At 38.0% G+C, this 19,604-nt stretch overlaps 1 protein-coding gene across 1 annotated transcript; it reads left to right on the top strand.

The window, feature by feature from the left end:
- Positions 1-740: 740 nt before the first annotated feature.
- Positions 741-19,070, top strand: LOC104459895 (pyruvate dehydrogenase protein X component, mitochondrial-like; the record flags this gene model as incomplete). The annotated part of the gene is made up of 5 exons (XM_010082352.1): positions 741-841; positions 9,575-9,780; positions 11,805-11,903; positions 17,153-17,336; positions 18,918-19,070. Coding segments are annotated over 5 exons (743 nt in total), but the record flags the coding sequence as incomplete, so codon positions are not given.
- Positions 19,071-19,604: the final 534 nt, after the last annotated feature.

The following is a 19,604-nucleotide window of genomic DNA, read 5'->3' as shown; positions in this document are numbered from 1 at the left end:
CATCAGTGGGCCTACATTGCCTCTGGTGGAGATATATTCTTTAAAAGCAGAGGAAGAGTATACTTCAAGTTTTTGTGTATACTCTTTTTGGGTATTTCAAAGATTTGTGTGATGTAGTGAGAGCAATTTCTAACACTTGGGCAGATTTTTATTTCACAAAGTAAGTATGTTTCTAAAATACCGTTTGTAACTATATAGGAGATTGAGGAAACAAGCTTGCAGACATGCTTTCTAAAGAGATTAAAATTCCTGAGGGTTTTATTAGATTATCTTTAATAGTGTAGATACAAACTAGGGAACTAGGATACTTATGTTGTTGCCTGTGACCATTGTCTTAAAAAAAAAACCAAACAGTTTTAAATAGCTTGCTTTGACTTACGGCTAGCAATGAGTATGTAAGGCTCAGGATTTTATTCATGGCGGTGTTACTAGTGATGATGATGTGGAAATAAATTAATTGTGTGTGTACTTCCTCTTGGAAAACATACTGTAAATGTCAGTATTTGGAATATGTTAATGTTTTGCTCCGGCAGTTTGTGTCTCTGAACCTTAGTGTTTTTATTTGGGAATGAATTATGTGATATGACGTGATAAATAATGATGGGCGATCAACTAGCTGTAGAAAGTATTAAAGAAGGAAAAGTGTCTGTATTAGATGGGTAAATATCTATCTTTCATGGTTAAATAGATCTGAAAGCAAGTTTAGGCTAAGTATTCTTAAATTCTGTTATATTTTGCAGGTGAAACAGTGAATGCTGGAGATGCATTGTGTGAAATTGAAACAGACAAAGCAGTGGTTACCATGGAATCAAGTGATGATGGCATATTGGCTAAAATACTGGTAGGGATTCTGCCATTCTGAGTAGGATGATATAACTTCTCTCCAGACTATCATTTAGCATATTGCCTTAAAAAGTAGTTTATATAGCTAAATGTCCTTCTGCTCAGCTTTCAGAATAATGCACATACTCATATTCCTAGTGAGAAAGAATTGCTCTATTTATTTTTTATGTGTACCAGACTACTTATACATGGTACATGATTCTATATCTGTTTAACAGATTTTCAGTTAACCCGACTGAATTTTGTTTTGTATGTGTTGCACCTTATGAATTATGTCAATGCAATATTGCGGTTTATGACATCTCTTACTCTGAGTTATAGAAAAAAAAAGTTACAGTCAGTTGGAGTGTGGAATTTTGGATGGTACTTTACTGAGGATATGTGATCTTCATGATAGATTATCTTGTGCTGGCCATTGAAGATAGAACATTATACAAGATGGGCTGACCCAGAGGACAATTATTGGAATTATTAATTTTTCTGTATTCTTAAAATTAGATTGTTTAGACTTAATATAAAGAATGAGAACTGGGATGAATGTGAAGTTCTCTGAACTTAATTTTGGAGTATTCATATGTATGTGAATATATAACAGATAATGCTCAGTTTGTTTGGGTTCCTTGTTTATGTTTAGCTTTAAACCCTGTTCTGTACCAAGATGGAAGCAATAACAACTGGACTTACAGAGATCACGATGCAGGACTTGGTTCTAACCCTGTATTGCTTAAGGTCTGCTTTCAAGTCCAGTGCTATTGTTTACATGCTGTATTCTAAACAGACAATGCAAATTCTGTATAATTTCCTTTCTCCTCCTCCTGTTTTCTAATGTTTTTGAAAAATATTTCTTATTATAAAATAACCTGATGTTAATTCACATCAGAATTTAGAAGAGTAGGTCTGTAATTCTGAGGCCTTCTGTTCATGCCTCTGTGTAGAAGTAAATAGTACATTTTCTGAGAGCTCATACTTAATGCTTAAAAATTGAGGGAGACTATCTTTTCCTTGTGCATTAAATATGTATAATGGGAAATGTATTTTAGAGTTTCTTATCTTTAAGGAGGGGAATTGGCTGGATGGTCACACTCAGAGTTGCAGTCAACAGCTCAATGTCCAAGTGGAAACGAGTGATGAGCGGCATTCCGCAAAGGCTGGCGTTGTTTAACATCTTTGTTGGAGACATGGACAGTGGGACTGCTGATGACACCAAGCTGTGTGGCGCGGTCGACACGCTGGAGGGAAGGGATGCCATCCAGCGAGACCTGGACAGGCTGGAGAGGTGGGACCGTGCCAGCCTCATGGAGTTCAGCAAGGCCAAGTGCAAGGTCCTGCACATGGGTTGGGGCAATCCCAAGCACAAATAGAGGCTGGGAGGAGAATGGATAGAGAGCAGCCCTGAACAGAAGGGTGGTTGATGAGAAGCTGAACATGAGCCGGCAGTGTGCGCTGGCAGCCCAGAAAGCAAACCGTGTCCTGGGCTGCATCAAAATAAGTGTGAGCAGCAGGTCGAAGGAGGGGATTCTCCCCCTCTGCTCCACTCTGGTGAGACCCCACCTGGGGTACTGCATCCAGCTCTGGTGCCCCCAACATAAAAAAGACCTCGACCTGTTGGAGTGAGTCCAGAGGAGGCCATGAAGATGATCAGAGGGCTGGAGCACCCCCCCTCTGAGGACAGGCTGAGAGAGTTGGGGTTGTTCAGCCTGGAGAAGGCTCCGAGGAGACCTAACAGCAGCCTTCGAGTGCTGAAAGGGGGCTACAGGAGAGATGGGGAGGGACCCTTTATCAGGGAGTGTAGTGATAGGACGGGGCAGTAATGTTTTTATGCCAAAAGAGGGCAGATTTAAATTGGATATTAGGAAGAAATGTTTTCCTGTGCAGGGGGTGAGGCAGTGGCCCAGGTTGCCCAGAGCAGCTGTGGATGCCCCATCCCTGGAGGGGTTCAGGGCCAGGCTGGATGAGGCTTTGAGCAACCTGGGCTAGTGGGAGGTGTCCCTGCCCATGGCAGGGGGGTTGGAACTCGATGATCGTTAAGGTCCCTTCTAGTTCAAACTGTTCTGTGATTCTGTGAATGAAAATGTTGTTAATTTTGTGTAAAGACAGGGAAAGGATTTTCCTTCCCTTTCAATATTCACCACTTTTTCTGACATTTTCTGCTCCTATTACAGAAGCTATTTGGGTTGGTATATGAGGTTGCCTGTCTCTGCTATAGTTGCATTTTCTTATAACAGCGTGTATTTGCATAGTTATCCCTTGCAAAAAAAAAAGGGAGAGTAGTTTCCTGTGTGGTGTCATTTAAGAAGTAATGGTCTGTTTGTTATCTTCCTTTTTTGTATAAGCAAAGGGAACATCTTTTGCAAAAATGAAAGCATCAAAATAGGTGGAGGGCTGGGTGGGGACAAGAGGTGATGTAAGCTCCAAGTGAAGTCTATCAGGGCTTACCAAAAATTGTTACTTGTGTTTAATTTCTACAGAATAACTTCCTTTTTTTTAAACACTAGTTTATATAAACAAGTAAGAATTCTGTAAATCTTTTCCTTCTTTTGACTTGCATTGCTAAATAGTAGTTTTTCCCAGATGTTCATTTTTTGTGTAACACCTTGAGACTTCTGTTTTTGTGTTCAGCTGTGGAGCAACACATCTAATAAGTTTCATAGAATCTATTCTGCTATCCCAGGACAAAATCTAGCATCAGACATACTTTTCAATGTTTTTAGACCTCACATAGTTATTTTAATAATTGCTACATGATTAATGCTGTCACTATTTTTAATTCTCTCGTCTTCAATTTTGAGTGTTTCTGGAGATTATTTTGCATCTAATAGCATTGACAAAAGCTTGTGCAACCTCTTCATTTTTTTAATATGAAGTACCTATTCTACATTTACAGATAGTGCTTTGTTAGATTATGAGAAGAAGAGGTATGGGGATCATCTCTGTCAAAGTACTAAAGAATGATTCCCAGAGAGACATTAAGAAAAGAAAAGCAGACTCCAATGTTGATTTTTCAAGTTTCTTTGATAGTAATTCATGACTACGAGTAGCATTAGTATTTCAGAAGCTGTACTTTTCATGTTTCCTGTCTTGTATTCTGAGTGTATTCCAAATTCCAAAATTTCTTTGTGTGTGTATCTGTTTTGGCATGTTTTTTGTTAGATCAAAACCAGACTCTCCAGCAACTATGTGATGTCAGTATCATGGAGCAGTGACACTCGGTGTTAACCAAGATATCCCCGTGATCCAATAACAGTCGTGTGCCAAGAGCTGAGTCTGAGAAGGAGGTGCCAGGAGGTAGAACGTAACTACAGAGTCTTTCAGCTTAGGGGAAGAGAGGCAGCTTTATTGGAGTGAACATGAACAGATTATTATGTAAACCCAATCTTTAATGGAGTCTTTTAGTTCCCCTTTTTGGACTCCAGAAGGGTTTAAGTATTAGAGTACAGAACAGATGCCCAAAATGGACTTTTATTCCAGTCTCCTGAAAAGTACAGAAGAAACCTGATGTTTCGGGAACTGAAATAATAGGGGGGGCAATAAGGTCAGAAATCTTCCGATTGCTTTTTTTTCTTAGCTCAAGTATGATCTTTGGTAGTCTTTCTGGAGTATCCTGTGGATTTCTACTGAACACCCAATACAGTGCAGATGTTTGTGTAAATTTTATAACATTAAGCTGTCTCAGTTTTGTGGATGGGGAGATGATTTCTTATTGAAAAGGCTCCTTCCAAAGGCCACTCAGAAGTTTCCAATATAATGTAGTTGATGGGAAGTTAAGAATGTTTGATGCATCTCATGGAAGTTTACTAACCTCTTAAAATAAGAGGCAACAATTTTATGTTCTTTGATGCCAACTACAGTTCTGCATCATCTTGACTGAGTTCAGTATGGAAAACTGTGTCAGATAATCACACCAGCTGCCTGACGGTTTGGTTTTTACCTTTAAAGATAGGAGGTTCATTAGATTAAATAAATTCAACTTCTGTAACCCTTCTTGTTTTTTCTTGACTGTGTAATGTAAGTATGTATCGTTTAAGAAAGAGAAGGCTAACAGCAAAATAGATACTCATGCATATATTCTTTTTCTGTCTGAATAGGTCCTTGAATGATCACATCTGGTTCAGTGTAAAATGCAGGAAAAAAAGATTAAGTGTCTGAATGAAAATATTAGAAGTGTAATTTCAGAATGGTGATTACTCTTTCAGTAGAGTTCCTTCTTAAATTAATGCTGCCTTTTTTTTTTTTTTTTCCTAAAATATTTATTAGTTCAATTTGGACCAAAACCAGATGATGAATGATTGTTTAAGAACTGGATTTAATATCCATTACCATTTTCTCCTTCATGACCTGAATGAGAATTGGTATGAACTGAAACTACTTTATATAAAACTTCCACTGCTGAGTGAACCAGTCTAAGTTCCATCCACCTTTCCTTCCCAGTGTAGGAAATAAACATCTACTTCGGTACATGTATGTTCGTTCAGCAAAGTTAGGATCCTTTTGACCCTGCTTGGCTATGTGTACACAGGGTGAGAGAAGTATTGTGAAGCTACTTAATTCAGCTCTTTCTACATCTGAGGTTCTGGTGTTCATTGAGATTTATGCAGAGAGGTTTTCTGGTATTGGGAAGTGTGAAAAATGTGGAAGTGGCTCAAAAATCCAGGAGATGAAAACTTAAGCAAAATAATAACTTTTCTTTGTCTATTCTAGTTCTGATCTGCAAAGGCTGTGTGTTTAAAAACACGCTAAAAAAATACATGCATACACTTTTTTAAAAAAGTATAAACTCTGCAGTCATCTGGGCTGGAAACTTGCATTGGAAAATAAGGAATGCAGGAGTTTTCACCTAACTGTCTTGGAGTGGCAAACATGAGAAAAAAGACAAATGGCTTGCTCTGAAGAGTGAGGGTTGACAGCATTGATGGCTTTGAATGTTCATATAATTCTGGGTTATAAACCAAACCTAACTAGTCTAAGGGTTGCATTATGTTTCTGAAGGCTCAACTATCCCTGTTGGGTTTCTGCATGTGTTATCAGAGCTCCATTAAAGCACTGTCACACCAAAATTGTGGTAAGGACCTGACACCACGAGCATGTTGCAGTGCTTTTTGATCTATTCAGTTACAGTATGTAGTCTGCTTACAGAAATAAAAATGTTTTCTGTTCTATGTGCAAGCATTAGTAAAGGTAAGAGAAGACATACAAAAAGGTTTATTTTCATTTTGTAAAAAATATTAACTGCTGCATATTAGTATGGTATGGGGAATATTTTGAACTTGGGGAACCTATCTGTTGTCTCGTCATTGGTATGGATCAAACATCTGAAACACTAGGGCCTGAGCAGTGAGGCCCTGAACCGAAGTTGACCTCTAGGTGAACTTTACAATATACCTGATATGTATCATATTGATCACATATGCAATGTATAACCTTATGAATGTATGCCAATTTATAAAAGCTTTTGTTGTAACGCTGATAGAGCATTGCTGTAACGCTTGCTGTAAGATAATAGTTGTGTAACGGCAGCCCCACTCACCAAAAAACAAAACTCAAACCTTCAAGCAGACCTCTACGTGACAGAATGGAACAGGATGCGGACGGGCTTTGTTGAGAGATACATAATCAAAGATAACCAGATACCTTTACTTCTTAACTTTTCTCGGCTTCTGGCCAAATGTGGGAAAAAGTTAATAAGGAAAAAAAACCACACCAGATGTTTTTTCGCAGCTTAAGATAGAAAGTTGTTTGTTTAACTGTATAAAAGCAGGGACCATTTGCAGGGAAATTTGGAAGCCTCCTCTATACAGTGGGCACACTGTACAGAGATTTCCCAATTGCCGGGATGGGTTTTCCAAATCCTCGCTGCATCCAGGCTCCCCAGCAACTGCAAAACTGGGTGATGGTAACGTATGATCAGGGCAATCGCTGATGTATCTTTCTTAATCACTATCGCTAACTCTGTGTAGTAATGATTAGGTGCATTACCTTACTTTCTGCTTGCTGTAGTAGTTCACTTAAAATTTTGCTGCTTTACCTTATCTTGCTTTAATTTATTTTCACTGTATGATTTTTCTCATTATTTTATCACTTTAAACATAAGTCAAAACAAGCTTGCTCCTTTCATTTGGCACCTGTGTCCTTTGTGCTAGCCCCGTCAATTAGCAAAAAAACATGAGTGTTATGCCGATAAACATAGTTTTCCTAAATATCTTGTTCAGTGCTAAGTATGACAATGCTGTAAAATTATTAGAGTGAATAACTCAAGTATTTTGTACATTTATAGCTTTGTTTTCTTCTGGTTTTCCCAGTTTTTGTGGTTCAGTGACTAGGTTAGGTAGGTTGTGTTTGTACTGGCTCCAAGCTGCTGTTTTATTTGATTATGAGTGGTAGTACCATTGCAATTATACATAGTTTTCTAAATCTGTTTATCAATGGGCCTTTCTGTGTTAGAATCTTTCAGCATTAGACAAATCAGTTCAAGACTTCTGGTTGGCATTCTGTCATCCTCAAGTACTTTATAGTTATCTCAATAAAAATAAAATATGGTCAAGTCTTGATGGACTCTTCAAACTTTCTTCTCTCAAATTAGGCTTTTCAGAATATCAATGGAGAAGAATGCATCAAGAGATCAGAACAAGAAGTATTGAACTAAGTCTTAAATTAAGTGTAATAAATACTCTTAAAAAAGTAGCATTACACTATAATTTACCTAGTGTTCATGTAACATGTAAGTTTAAGTTGTATTTGACTATCTATGGTCCTAAAGGGTTATCTTTACGTTTGGCCCTGGAAATGTTACTGCTTTTGGGAACCTGAAGAGTTAGTTGTACTTCTGCATCCATTTCAGAGACTGTAGGAGGAGCCCTTCATCAGGTTGTTAAGTTAACATGACTGCCATGCCTTTATCTGCCAAAGCATCAAAGAGATACTTTGACTGTGATACAAATAACTTTTTGTTTTAAAAGGAACAGCTACAACAGATTAGCTTTATCCAATCTAATTAGATTATATTTAGATTAGATTAGATTTCTCTTTCTGTAAATTTTCTGTTCAGATGTTCCTTGAAACAGTGATTTACGTACTACATAAATGCTGTCACTTTCTTGGTGGACAGACTTGTTATTTGGCACCAGTTATGTTAAAATAGACAAGCTTAGAGGTGGAAGTTAGTGGAAGGTGAATGCTATCTTATTCAAAAAGTAGTAATGGGGCACCGTTGCTGTTGTGGGATTTTGGGTTCTTTTTGTTCCCTTAGCTTCTGAATTTACAAGCTTGTGTTTTAAAAAGTAACACTGCTAGACACAGGGTAGATACCTCAAAGTACATTTGCTCAACGTGTCCAGCAACGTTTTCAGGCTCTGTTGGCAAAGATAAGGCATCCACATTTGTTTTCAGTAGCTAATGTGACTTTGTTCTTGGAAGTACTCAGTAATCTGTAACTTGCTTACTTTTTCTGAATGTTAACTTTAGATGTATGGTATTTTGATGCCTAAGTTAATATTCCTCTCCTTATAATAGCAACTGTAATTAACTTCAGTCATGAGTCATCTTATTAATAGTAGGAATAAATGGGATATATTTTCTTCATGAAGTGTCATTAATATGCCTGAAATTTTTACATTCACCATTTATAGTCCTATTAGTCTAGACAGCAGAGTATATAGAATCATAGAATGGCTTGGGTTGGAAAGGACCTTTAAAGATTGAGTTCCAACCCCCATGCCATGGGCAGAGACACCCTCCATGTGACCAGGTTGCTCAAAGCCTCATCCAGCCTTGGCACCTCCAGGGATGGGGCATCCACAGCTTCTCTGGACACCCTGGGCCACTGCCTCACCACCCGCACAGTGAAAAATTTCCTCCTAATAGCTAATCTAAATCTGCCTTCTTTCAGCTTAAAGCCATTACCCCATGTCCTATCACTATACTCCCTGATAAAGAGAGCCCCCCCCATCTCTCCTGTGGTACTGGAAGGCTGCCAGAAGGTCTCCCCAGAGCCTTCTCTTCTCCAGGCTGAACAACCCCAACTGTCTCAGCCTCTCCTCATAGGGGAGGTGCTCCAGCCCTCTGACCATCTTTGTGGCCTCCTCTGGGCTCACCCTAACAGGTCCATGTCCTTCCTGTGCTGAGGACTCCAAAGCTGGATGCAGTACTCCAGGTGGGGTCTCACGAGAGCAGAGCAGAAGGGGAGAATCACCTCCTTCAACCTGCTGCTAAAGCTTCTTTTGGTGCAGCCCAGGACACGGTTGGTTTCTGGACTGCAGGTGCACACTGCCGGCTCATGTTCAGCTTCTCATCTCATCTCATCTCAAGTCCTTCTCAGAGTTGCTCTCAATCCATTCTCCTCCCAGCCTGTATTTGTGCTTGGGATTGCCCCGACCCATGTGCAGGACCTTGCACTTGGCCTTGTTGAACTCCATGAGTTTGGCATGGTTCCACCTCTCCAGCCTGTCCAGGTCCCTCTGGATGGCATCCCTTCCCTCCAGCATGTCACCACACCACACAGCTTGGTGTCATCGGCAAACTTGCTGAGGGTGCACTCAATCCCACTGTCCATGTCTCCAACAAAGATGTTAAACAGCACTGGTCCCAGTACTGATCCCTGTGGGATGCCACTCGTCACTGTTCACCACTCAGACATTGAGCCGTTGATCACAACTCTCTGAGTGCCACCATCCAGCCAATTCCTTATCCACCATGTAGTCCAACTGTCAACTTAATGTTCTCATTGCCTTAAATTTAGGTGGAAGAAGGAAGCAAAAATGTTCGCTTGGGCTCGCTAATTGGTCTGCTGGTAGAGGAAGGACAGGACTGGAAGCAAGTTGAAATACCTGTTGATGGCAGTGATCCATCTTCTCTGGCTCCGCCTGCACCTGTGCTTACCTCAGCTCCTGCAGGTCCTTCAGTTTCAGCCCCTCCTAAACTGGAACATCAACCTGGAAAATTGCAGTAAGTTTCTACATTTGAAATAGAACTGTTATTTAGTTAAATCTGTAGAGCTGAACCAAGAAGAATCTTTTGTTCCTTTTTAACTAGTATTAACCTGTTAGTTTCAGAGAGTGTTTCAGAATGTGTGAGGTAATAAAGCTTGCCTGCCCGGAATGCTTCTTTGCTGGTAAGCCCAGTAAGTCAATTTAAAACACATATTTTTATTAGAACACCATCTATGGATGTGCTTATATTCTGGCATGCAATTGTTTTATGAAGGATTAGGAAGAAGTTGTGCTTATATACAATGGACATTCTTGCTTACACATCACAGGCTCAGTTTATCTGTAACTTGTTTTCCAGTTCTTTTTTAGGAGGAAAAACTAAATAAACAAATGACACAGTCCAAAACTCTTCCAAGCTATTGCATTTTTGATATTAAAAAAAAATTTCTTGTTTTCATAACAGTGGAATGTGGAAAAACTCAAAACTGTGGGTTTACATGCTCTTTGTTAGTTTTGCTTTGGTCTGTTAGGGTGCTTTAAGTGTTGCAAACATCTTAGATGAGGAGTAAATGAACCCAGAAATGTTGGGTAACAGTAATCTACAAATCACTGGTTTGTGTTGCAGGTTGTACCTTATTTGGAGGTATCACTCCTCATGTGGTGTGAATTGTGGTAACACAAAAGCTGTGAAATTACAGCTTATTAAAGAGAATAGGAAACTAATTTTGGTAGCATGTGCTACACAAACTGATTCTGGTCGTTTCGGGTTGTTTTTTGTTTGTTTTCTGGTTTCTGTGTGGGTTTTTTTGTTTGTGTTTTAAACCTCATTACCTTTTCTGTCTGGTTTGCTATGTTTACTGTCAGCATTTAGGCTCTTCTCATGCAAGTGGAGGAAAACTAATTCAGATCATTGCCTAAAGGTTACCTGTAGTGGGATTATGATCCAAGGAAAGTATCCTTGAAAGGATTAAGTCTTGCATTTTAGTACCAAAGAACATCAGAAATTAGTCTGTTTCATTGCAACTGTTAATTAGAGATGTATTAGCATCTGGAATCAAGTGATTATTTATGACATGGTTTTTTTGTCAACGTCTTGTGGACAGTTCTTAAAACTCGATATAGTTGCCTTTAGGAAATGGTGAATTGGAGATTTTGTGGAAATAATTTTATGAAAATACTGCTATTTTTGTATCTAAGAATTCTGAAATCTCTTCTGTACGTGTTGGTTTTTTCCCTCATTTCAGAAAGCAAATCGTGCTAAGGTACGCTGAGTGTTCTGTAGCTATGTACTGTGCTTTGTAGTCCATCCCTGTTTCTGTTTCCAGGCAGAAATGTTACTGTTGAGCATACCCCATCTAGGTCCAGATGGCAGGTACAGATTACTAATATTGTAGTGTATCTTGGGTGTATGCTGATTAAAATGTTTTAGTGGGGTGGGGCTTAATATTTAGCCTTATAAGGCAGATACTGAATTATGCAACTACATCTGTACTTTTGCTTTCTGAAGAAGTAGCCATTTCATTAATTCAATCCTGTAAAGTAAAATTGAAGCTAGAGCAAAGGTAATGTTATAATTAGAATTAAGCTGCAATAACGATGCAATTACAGCTAGCCAAACAAATAATGGAGATGAGCAACCCTCTTGTCTGAGCTCCTGGAACTCTTTTGTTTTTAATGTAACTGTGATGAGCTGGTCTTAAAAAAATGTGTTTGTTTTTTTACTGATGACCCTTTTCCAGAAGAATCCACAAGTTGTGTCACTCCTGTAACAGGAAAGTTTGGAGATGAGTTTTCCACTCTTTATTTGATCTCTTTAAGATCATTATTGTGTTTTTAAGTTCAGTCTTGCATTAAAGCTTAGTGAAGGGGTGCAGTCTGACTTCAGTGTTAGGATCACAGCCTTTGTACAGAACTCTCTTTTCGTCCCCAGCTGTTGCTTTTGAAATAGGGCATATATTGCATAGTTTCTCTTGATATACATTAAATGAAATAAGTTAATCTTACTGTTTAAATAGTTTATTTTTTTCCTCATTTCTTTAGGGTTCGCTTAAGTCCTGCAGCTCGCAACATTCTGGAAACACATGGACTAGATCCAAGCAATGTTACACCCTCTGGGCCTCGAGGAATCTTCACTAAAGAGTACGTAGATCTTTCAGTAAAGCTACAACCTCATATTCCCTTATTTCTTCCTTTGAACTTAGAACAATCTCCATGAACTTGAAAAGTCCATTTATTTAAAAAGCCACCTTTTTGTTCCAATTTTTTTTCTGTGGAGGGGTGACTTAGTTAAATTTCAAAAACCTGTTGAAGATATGGAGAATAGTCTAGTAAATATTGTAAGAAGTCTTTAATTAAAAAAAAAACCCTTTTTGTTTTTATATCCCATCTGAGCTGCATGGTACTGCTGTCACATTTCCTGCAGCTCAGCCTAGTGGTGATTATCAACTCTGAGGCACCACTGTTAGCTCGCATTGTGGATCTCAAGAATTTTACTACTCATGTATTCAGAGCCAAAATAAAATACCAGTGGCCTGTTTTCTTCTGCTCTTTTTCTTTGGGGAGTTCAAATCTTTTGCTTCTTTCGTTGTAGTTCAGTTATGAAGTCTGCCAGGATTTAGTTTGTTCCTTTTTTTATTAGAGTGGGGAGAGAGCAATGAAGTGTAATGGTAAGAATTCCAGAGTTCCATTTTTCTCACATCTTTGTTTTTTTCCCCATCTTTGATTTAAAGAATATTTGTTTACAAGCCTGTGGTTTGTTCTGTACTTTTTGAGTATTCTGATGTAATGATTGATATTCAAGCCTTGGAGTGAGGAACTTGTGTATAAAAATGTGTTGTGGTAGATGCAGAGCCCTTAGCCTTGAAACGGTGCGTTATCTTCACATGAGTGTGTATGTTATTGGCGATGAGGATTTTGGCAGGAATACTTATTTTTGTTCTCAGTAAAATTATTCCTTTTGACAAATGCCATCATTCACCTACACAGACCTTGTTAGCTGCTGTCATTCCTGTTTCATTCAAAGACAGCCAGGTCAGCATAACTTGGAATTGAATCCAGAGAAGCAGACAGTAGAAGTCTCCTGTTTTTTCAAAACTTTTTCCTGTTGTTTTTGGCTGAGTTGAGATAAAAAAAGGAGTTGAATATATATCATATCCTATGTAACAGCTAATTATCAGAGAGAGTTTTTTCTTAATTATGTATGTGTAATGGTAATTTATGGTGTGTTACTAGGCTGTGGCAAGTCAAACATTCTTGGACTTTGATCTACCTAATTAACATTCCCTAGTTGTCATGGAGATTTTTTTTTTTTTTTCAAAACTGCTTTCTTCCATACAAAAGATTTAACTTTGAAATGTCATTTTAAGATACAGACTGTCTGGGGGTTTTTAACTATTCTTTTCAAATGGTGTTAATCTTTCAGATGCCTACAGACTCTGCTATTATGTTCAGTTTGAAATGAAATGTTTGCAGATTTTTGTAAAGAGCTGCTACAGATATTCAGGGAAATGTTTCTTTTGCTAATTTGAGATTACTGTTAAAATACAATGCCGTGCTTTATTAGCTGAGTAACTCATGGTCTCTTTTCCAAGTAGACTAGCAATTGATTCTTTGAGGGAGTGTTACAAGTTCACTTTTTGCTTTTAAACTCTTGAGTTTCCTTATTGAACAGGGCTCGCACTTACCAGATTACAAGAAACAAAGAAAGATAGTTATGTAAGCAAGCAAGATTTTTCCCCCCAACTTCCTATCTTTAAGTTCAATTCAAACTTAATAGCAATAGGAGCTTTCCCTTAATAGCTTTCTTTGTCGTAATCTACTCGCTTAGTAGGCTGATACTTCATTACTCTTAATCTGTGCCAGGCTGAATTACTGTTGTCTTCTTCAGCTTGTTTTTGTTTTATGGAGTGGCAGCTTTTATTTTTAAGTAATAACTTCTGCTTTCATAAGAAATATACTAGAAAATTGATGTGTCAGTGTCTTGCCCCACTCAGTGGGTGAATGAGGGAGGTGAATCTTTTGTGATGTCCCCAAAAAGGAGCACTGACTGGATTGCCAATCCCACTCAGCAGGGCCACAGAGTTGGCAGAGTCAGACAATGACTCAGAGAAATGGTTCCACACAATTTTTATTTCATTACCTCAACAACAGCAAAAAAAAAGTTACGGATCAACTGCTCAGCCAACAGATAATGCTTATCACTTCTTCAGGGTTAAGCATCAGACAGCACTATCAATTATTCAGGAGTAAACTCAGAAAACAGGGTAGGAAAGAATTAAGAGAGAAGAAAGGAGGGACAGAGAGTGGCAGAGACAAAGATTTCACCACCCCTTGGTTCCAGCGTTTTCTCAGGTAGAATCTTTGTCCCTAGGGTGACAGGTCGACAAAGAGTAGGTGGTCATACTCACGTGTTACACAGTTCAGGGCGACAGCCCTGTATCCAGGTGACCTTCCAGGTTGCCCTTGGGGGGGGCGACAACAGCCCTGTGTCCAGGTTGGCTTCGGGGGGGCTGGAGGGGGGAGGCAGCTGCTTCCCTGCCGGGGAGAGGAACCCCAGCCCCAGCAGCCATACACCACCTCAACAGGAGTGCCCATTGCTCAAAATGATGTTAACAACTTGCTAATGTCCGATCACAAAAGAAACTTTTCTTCTTCCTGGACACAGTGGTGACTCTTCTGCTTACATGTTCTGCCCAAATTGTCTGAGACAAAACATAGGACCTTAGCAGTCCCAGAAAGTACAAAGTAACTCCTAACTTCTGTCAAAGATTGCGCAATGTTCCCACTCATCAGCTCAGACACTGGTTTTGGAGAGTTATGTTAAAATTGTTGATTTTTTTTAGACTACTCCTGCCCTTTCTCATCCTATTTACTAGTGATGAAGAGATTTCTAAATACAACCATAAAAAGGTGGAGGGGCTAGTTACCAATAATAACTGTCTTTTCCTTCCATCTGTGGATTTCTTCCAGCTGTCACTAAGTTAGTGTAATTTGGGTTCTCAGAGCTGCTCAGGCATTTGCATTTTCAGCTTGCAAATAAGGCACAGCACACACATAGAGTGCTGGTTTTCCGGAGGGTCATTTCATGTGTGTTCATTGAGTGCAGACTTAGAGTGGGATCCATGCTGCATGCAATTTGTCAGCTGCCATTAGGGAGGCATGAGTTCTTTCTATAACATTGATAGAAATCACCTTCTTCCAGCAAATCCTCTATGAGCTGGGTAATTGGATATTCAGGTGAAAGGGGATTAGGACAGTTTAGTAACAATAACTGGTACCAGAGGAAGCTAGTATCGACCTGTGCATCTCCTGTTGCACCGTTGGATCCTTAGTGATTTTTTAGGTGTGTGTATAACCTCTAACTTGTCCATGTCAAACAAAGTCTATTTTGAGCACAAAATACTCAGTTTACTTTTGCCATTCTTTGGATTTTGGGTAACATGAAGTGGAAAGATTAACCACTTCTGTACTAGTGGTAAACTGAAGTGTAACAGAGTTGCCAGAATCTGCATACTTCTAGTTACCGTTTGGTAAGGCATATTTTTGTTTCATAAATGTTTACCAAGCTCTTATGGGAGCAGACTGCTCTCTTTCATGTTTGTTACCTCTCTTTCTCATCTTTCTTGATTACTGTCCTGTGTTGATAGAGGTTTATAGAGTAGTTGGAAAGATGTGTCCAACCCTTCCTTTTCCAGTTCTAATAAAACATTTATTTGCCCTGCTTCTGCTGAAATCTGTTTACTTTCATTTGCTTTGCTGCCTCCTCCAGCTTTACTTACATGCAGGTTCTCAATCTTGTAACCATGACAATCATAACATTGCTGTACCTATTTTTCTTAACTAGTTAAATTGTGTGAAATTGAGGGTGGGATTAAAACACACTAGAAGCTGCCAAAATTATTAAAGCATTTTGACTTGGCTGTAGTAGGTAGGACCATCTGGTTTTTGTCATTTGCATAATATGTGGAAATAATTTAAAAACATTTCTCAGCTTTAAAGTATATAAGAAGCTACAAGAGCTTTAGTTTATGTAATATAATGAGCAGATGGTCTGTCTCATGACTGCCTAGTTAAAACCAGTAAATAATTTTTAGGAGCTTCTAATATGTTAACTAGGAGAGTTTCATTATGTCATGCAGTTACTTTTTTTTCCTCGAGTTTTAATGCTAGGGGAAGACTTTCATTCAATGAAATGTCATTTTTTTCCTGCCATAGTAGTTAAACACTTATCTTTAAAACAAATTTTGGCTAGCATGTTAATTTTGGGAAACAAGTAACAACTTTAATAATGACAAATTTACATCCTGAGCTCAGTCTTTTTTTCAGTTATTAATATAGTTTACTGAAGTATGTATTGAAGCTAAAAATAAATTGAAGCAAGTCAGCAATCAGTAAAAGGCGTTATATAGAACATACAAAGCTTTTCAATTTTCACTTCTGGGTTCTGGAGTGCTACTTTGTTAGGAAGAACTAAGAACGCTAAATGTTGTTCTGAGATGTTGTCCTTTCTACAGAAATTTAATAACGCCCCAATTATCGAGTCTCACTCAAAAATAGACTCTCTCTCAAGCAGTAATCTAATGAAATTACATGGCTTTGTTGTTTAGTATTTATGGCTTATGTTTCAAAGCCATGGTATGGTTGTAAGTAGTTGATTTTTACATTTATTTTTAATTTCTGCTGCCAGTTTATGTAATAAAACTTTATGTAGATAAATCTCTATCACTTCATGAAGACATCACTGCATCATGTACACAAAGGTTTCTCTAGGGTATATGATACTGACTTTTGTTATCAGATCTAGAGCATAAAGAGAGGAAATCCATAACTGATAGCTGTTCTAACAAGTTGCAAGTGTAGGTGCAGTCACAACTGCAAAACAGACATTTTACTATAGCTTATTTCCCTTGCAATTGGCAGTGGTGGTGTAAATGCAGTCTTTTCTGTTTAGCTTCGTCAGTGGTAATTTTTAGCATGTTGCTTTATAAGCAGTAATTAATCACTTTAAATTCAAATATGGCAGATGAAACAGCTTTTGTTTGAGGCTTTATAGCCTGAGTAAGTGTACTCTATCTTCTTCAGAAGAACGGTTTGTGCGGTTCATAAATTACTTTGTACACTCACAATTTGTGATGATTAATGTTGTGCTTCTCCAACACAAATGTTTTCTTTTACTGCATATTCAAACCCTTTTATTAACAGAAGTTAATGAGAATTTACTAAAAAAAATCACAGACAAAATTCATATCAGTTAATGTGTGGTTTGACAACAGAAATTTAAATGCACAGAAGCAGCTAATTAATTAAAATTAAGTGGTGGAGTAGTAGTACTTCGGGAATTTTTGAAATAGTTTCTTTGTTGTCATTGTTTCACTGTGTTTAATCACCAGGGATGCTCTCAAACTTCTGCAAGAGAAGCAAAAGGGCAAACCCAGTGAATTGAAACCTGTGATTTCTCCAGCTCCTCTCCAGCCTACTGCAGTGCCTTCTGCTTCGCAAGCAGCAGATGTGACTTCTGCTTATCCAAGGCCAGCATTTCCACCAGTTTCCAGGCCAGGACAACCTACTGCACTGGTAACATGTCTGTTAAGTCCTCAACATTGCTACAGCTAAATATTGCCATGGCTACTGAAGTAACTATTTGACATTTCCAGAACTGGAGAGACAAAGGAAATTAAGGCCACCCAGATGCCAATTCCAGTTGTGCAGTTTTTAGTATGTTTGAGTGATTCTAAACCAGTGTAATTCAAACTGCAGAGCTCTCAACATTATCTTCCACACACTACTTTGGGTAACTTGCAAATTGAAGCCATGAAAAAATTTACATTGCAGGTTTTGGAAAGGGGAGAGTTAGAGAGGCAGCAGTTTTATTTCAGTCCCTAAAGAGGAACATGTCACTAGTTTGGAAATCAACAATACACCCTTTCCCTCAATCCCTGCAGGATCAGTATGTCAGTGTGTATTTCCAAACTTGGAAAAACGTGAATCCTGATTTATTTTTACTCTACGTCATTTGTTTGCTTTCCTGCAATGTAAGTATATGTAGATCTCCATTGATGAGTTGTCAAGATGCAAATAAAGGAAGGGCTTAGTGGTTGTTTTGAAGAGTAATATTGCAAATGCTAGTACCTAAACACAGTTTCTGTGTTAATTTGAAATGTTAGAAATACCAGAAATTATTTTTAAAATAATTTTAAATTCCTGTGCTGAAATGCACATTAATAGAAATTGAGAAGCTTTTGTGAAATATGAGGGGGGAAAACCTTTCTGGCTCTGGAACGAAATTTGAAGTATCTGTGCAGACTGAAGTTTACAATGTAGCTGCAATTCATAGTACTCAGAAAATGCTGCTTTTTTTTCACTGTACAAAGACTCAAACAAAACACAGAAAGCTCAAACTTAGCTATTTTCCATTACAGAAAAAATGTTTCTGTGATTGCACCAGAACATGCATATTGCAGTTTTTTTAGTGTTGAGTACTACTCAGTGTATAGTATACATGTTATAGATTAGGTATAAAAAATAATGTTTTACAGAAACACTTATTTTCTTGCTTTCTGTAGTCACTGATATTTCAAGAGATTCCTCGGAAGTTGACTTGCTTCCATGAAAAAGTTGGGAAGGCTTCTGCATTGAAACATTACTAAATATATCAGGAAGGAGAGAGAAGAATAACAAAAAAAACTATGCCATAAAGTCTACCTTAAGGAACCACTCAGAGAACTGAAAAAGCAGTAGCTTACTGAGGAAATATTCTATTATACTTTAAATGCAACAAAGCATATTCTGAGCAATATGCCAGGTCTGGTAGATGGAACTGTGCTTACATAGTCTGGCTGAGAATGAATGCCTGAATATTTGAAAAAAAAGTTTTTTTAAGCAGTTTCCTACTATAGTAGGAATCATTCTATATGGTAAAGTGAAGCTATCTTTAATCTTTAAAACCTGTTGTGTTGATCCAAGTGGAATAGACTAGAACACTCAATGGTTTTAATCATATTAATTTCAGTAGTTGGAATATATAATTTTTTGATATCTAGGGAATATTTGAAGTGAGCACTGATGATAATGCATCAGTGCTGGAGTCCTGTTTCAGCAAAGGGGAAGTATGTTTGCTCTCTTGATATTTAATATGAAGTATGTAATTTCTTTCAGGGCACATTCACAGAAATCCCAGCTAGCAACATCCGAAGAGTTATTGCTAAAAGATTAACAGAGTCTAAAACTACTATACCTCATGCATATGCTACTGCTGACTGTGACATTGATGCTATTTTGAAATTAAGAAAAGAATTGGCCAAAGGTTAGTGATTAAACTGATTTACTATAATATGTGTTACTAATGCATAGTTTGTCTTGTTTACATATTCTTGTCCAGGAGGTGTAGATTTTTGTACAATCAGAACACTGTGCATTCAAATAATCTTTTTCGGTATTCTGTATAATGGAGTGAAGCTGCAGTTCTCTGTGATTATTGAATTGGACAACTTATCAAGATATATGAAGATAGAGGTGTTACTTTGCCAGCTAAAACAACACTCTGTAGACAACTCCAATTTAACATAGGATTACACATTGTCCAGTAGGTTTTTGTTTCCTTCCATCCAGCAATATTTAGCTTCTTGATGGTTAGAATCTCAAATTATTCATGTGAAAGATAATAGGGGAAGCTTGAAATTAAAATACACTGTTGCTCTGTCCTTCTAGGTATAATGTTAAAAATTAGTTTTCTTTCTTGAAAAGGAAAGCTAAAGCAGCCTTCTCAAATTCTAGGTGAGAATGGCTTTAACCATGGTGAGGAAAGAAGATGAGTTTTTAGCTTAGCACATGCCAGCCAATGCA

Source organism: Pterocles gutturalis, unplaced genomic scaffold (genome assembly GCF_000699245.1).
Source record: "Pterocles gutturalis isolate BGI_N339 unplaced genomic scaffold, ASM69924v1 scaffold25064, whole genome shotgun sequence".
NCBI classification, from domain to species: Eukaryota; Metazoa; Chordata; class Aves; order Pterocliformes; family Pteroclidae; genus Pterocles; species Pterocles gutturalis.
The sequence above is the reverse complement of the archived record's forward strand: the minus strand, read 5'-3'. Positions and strand labels throughout refer to the sequence as shown.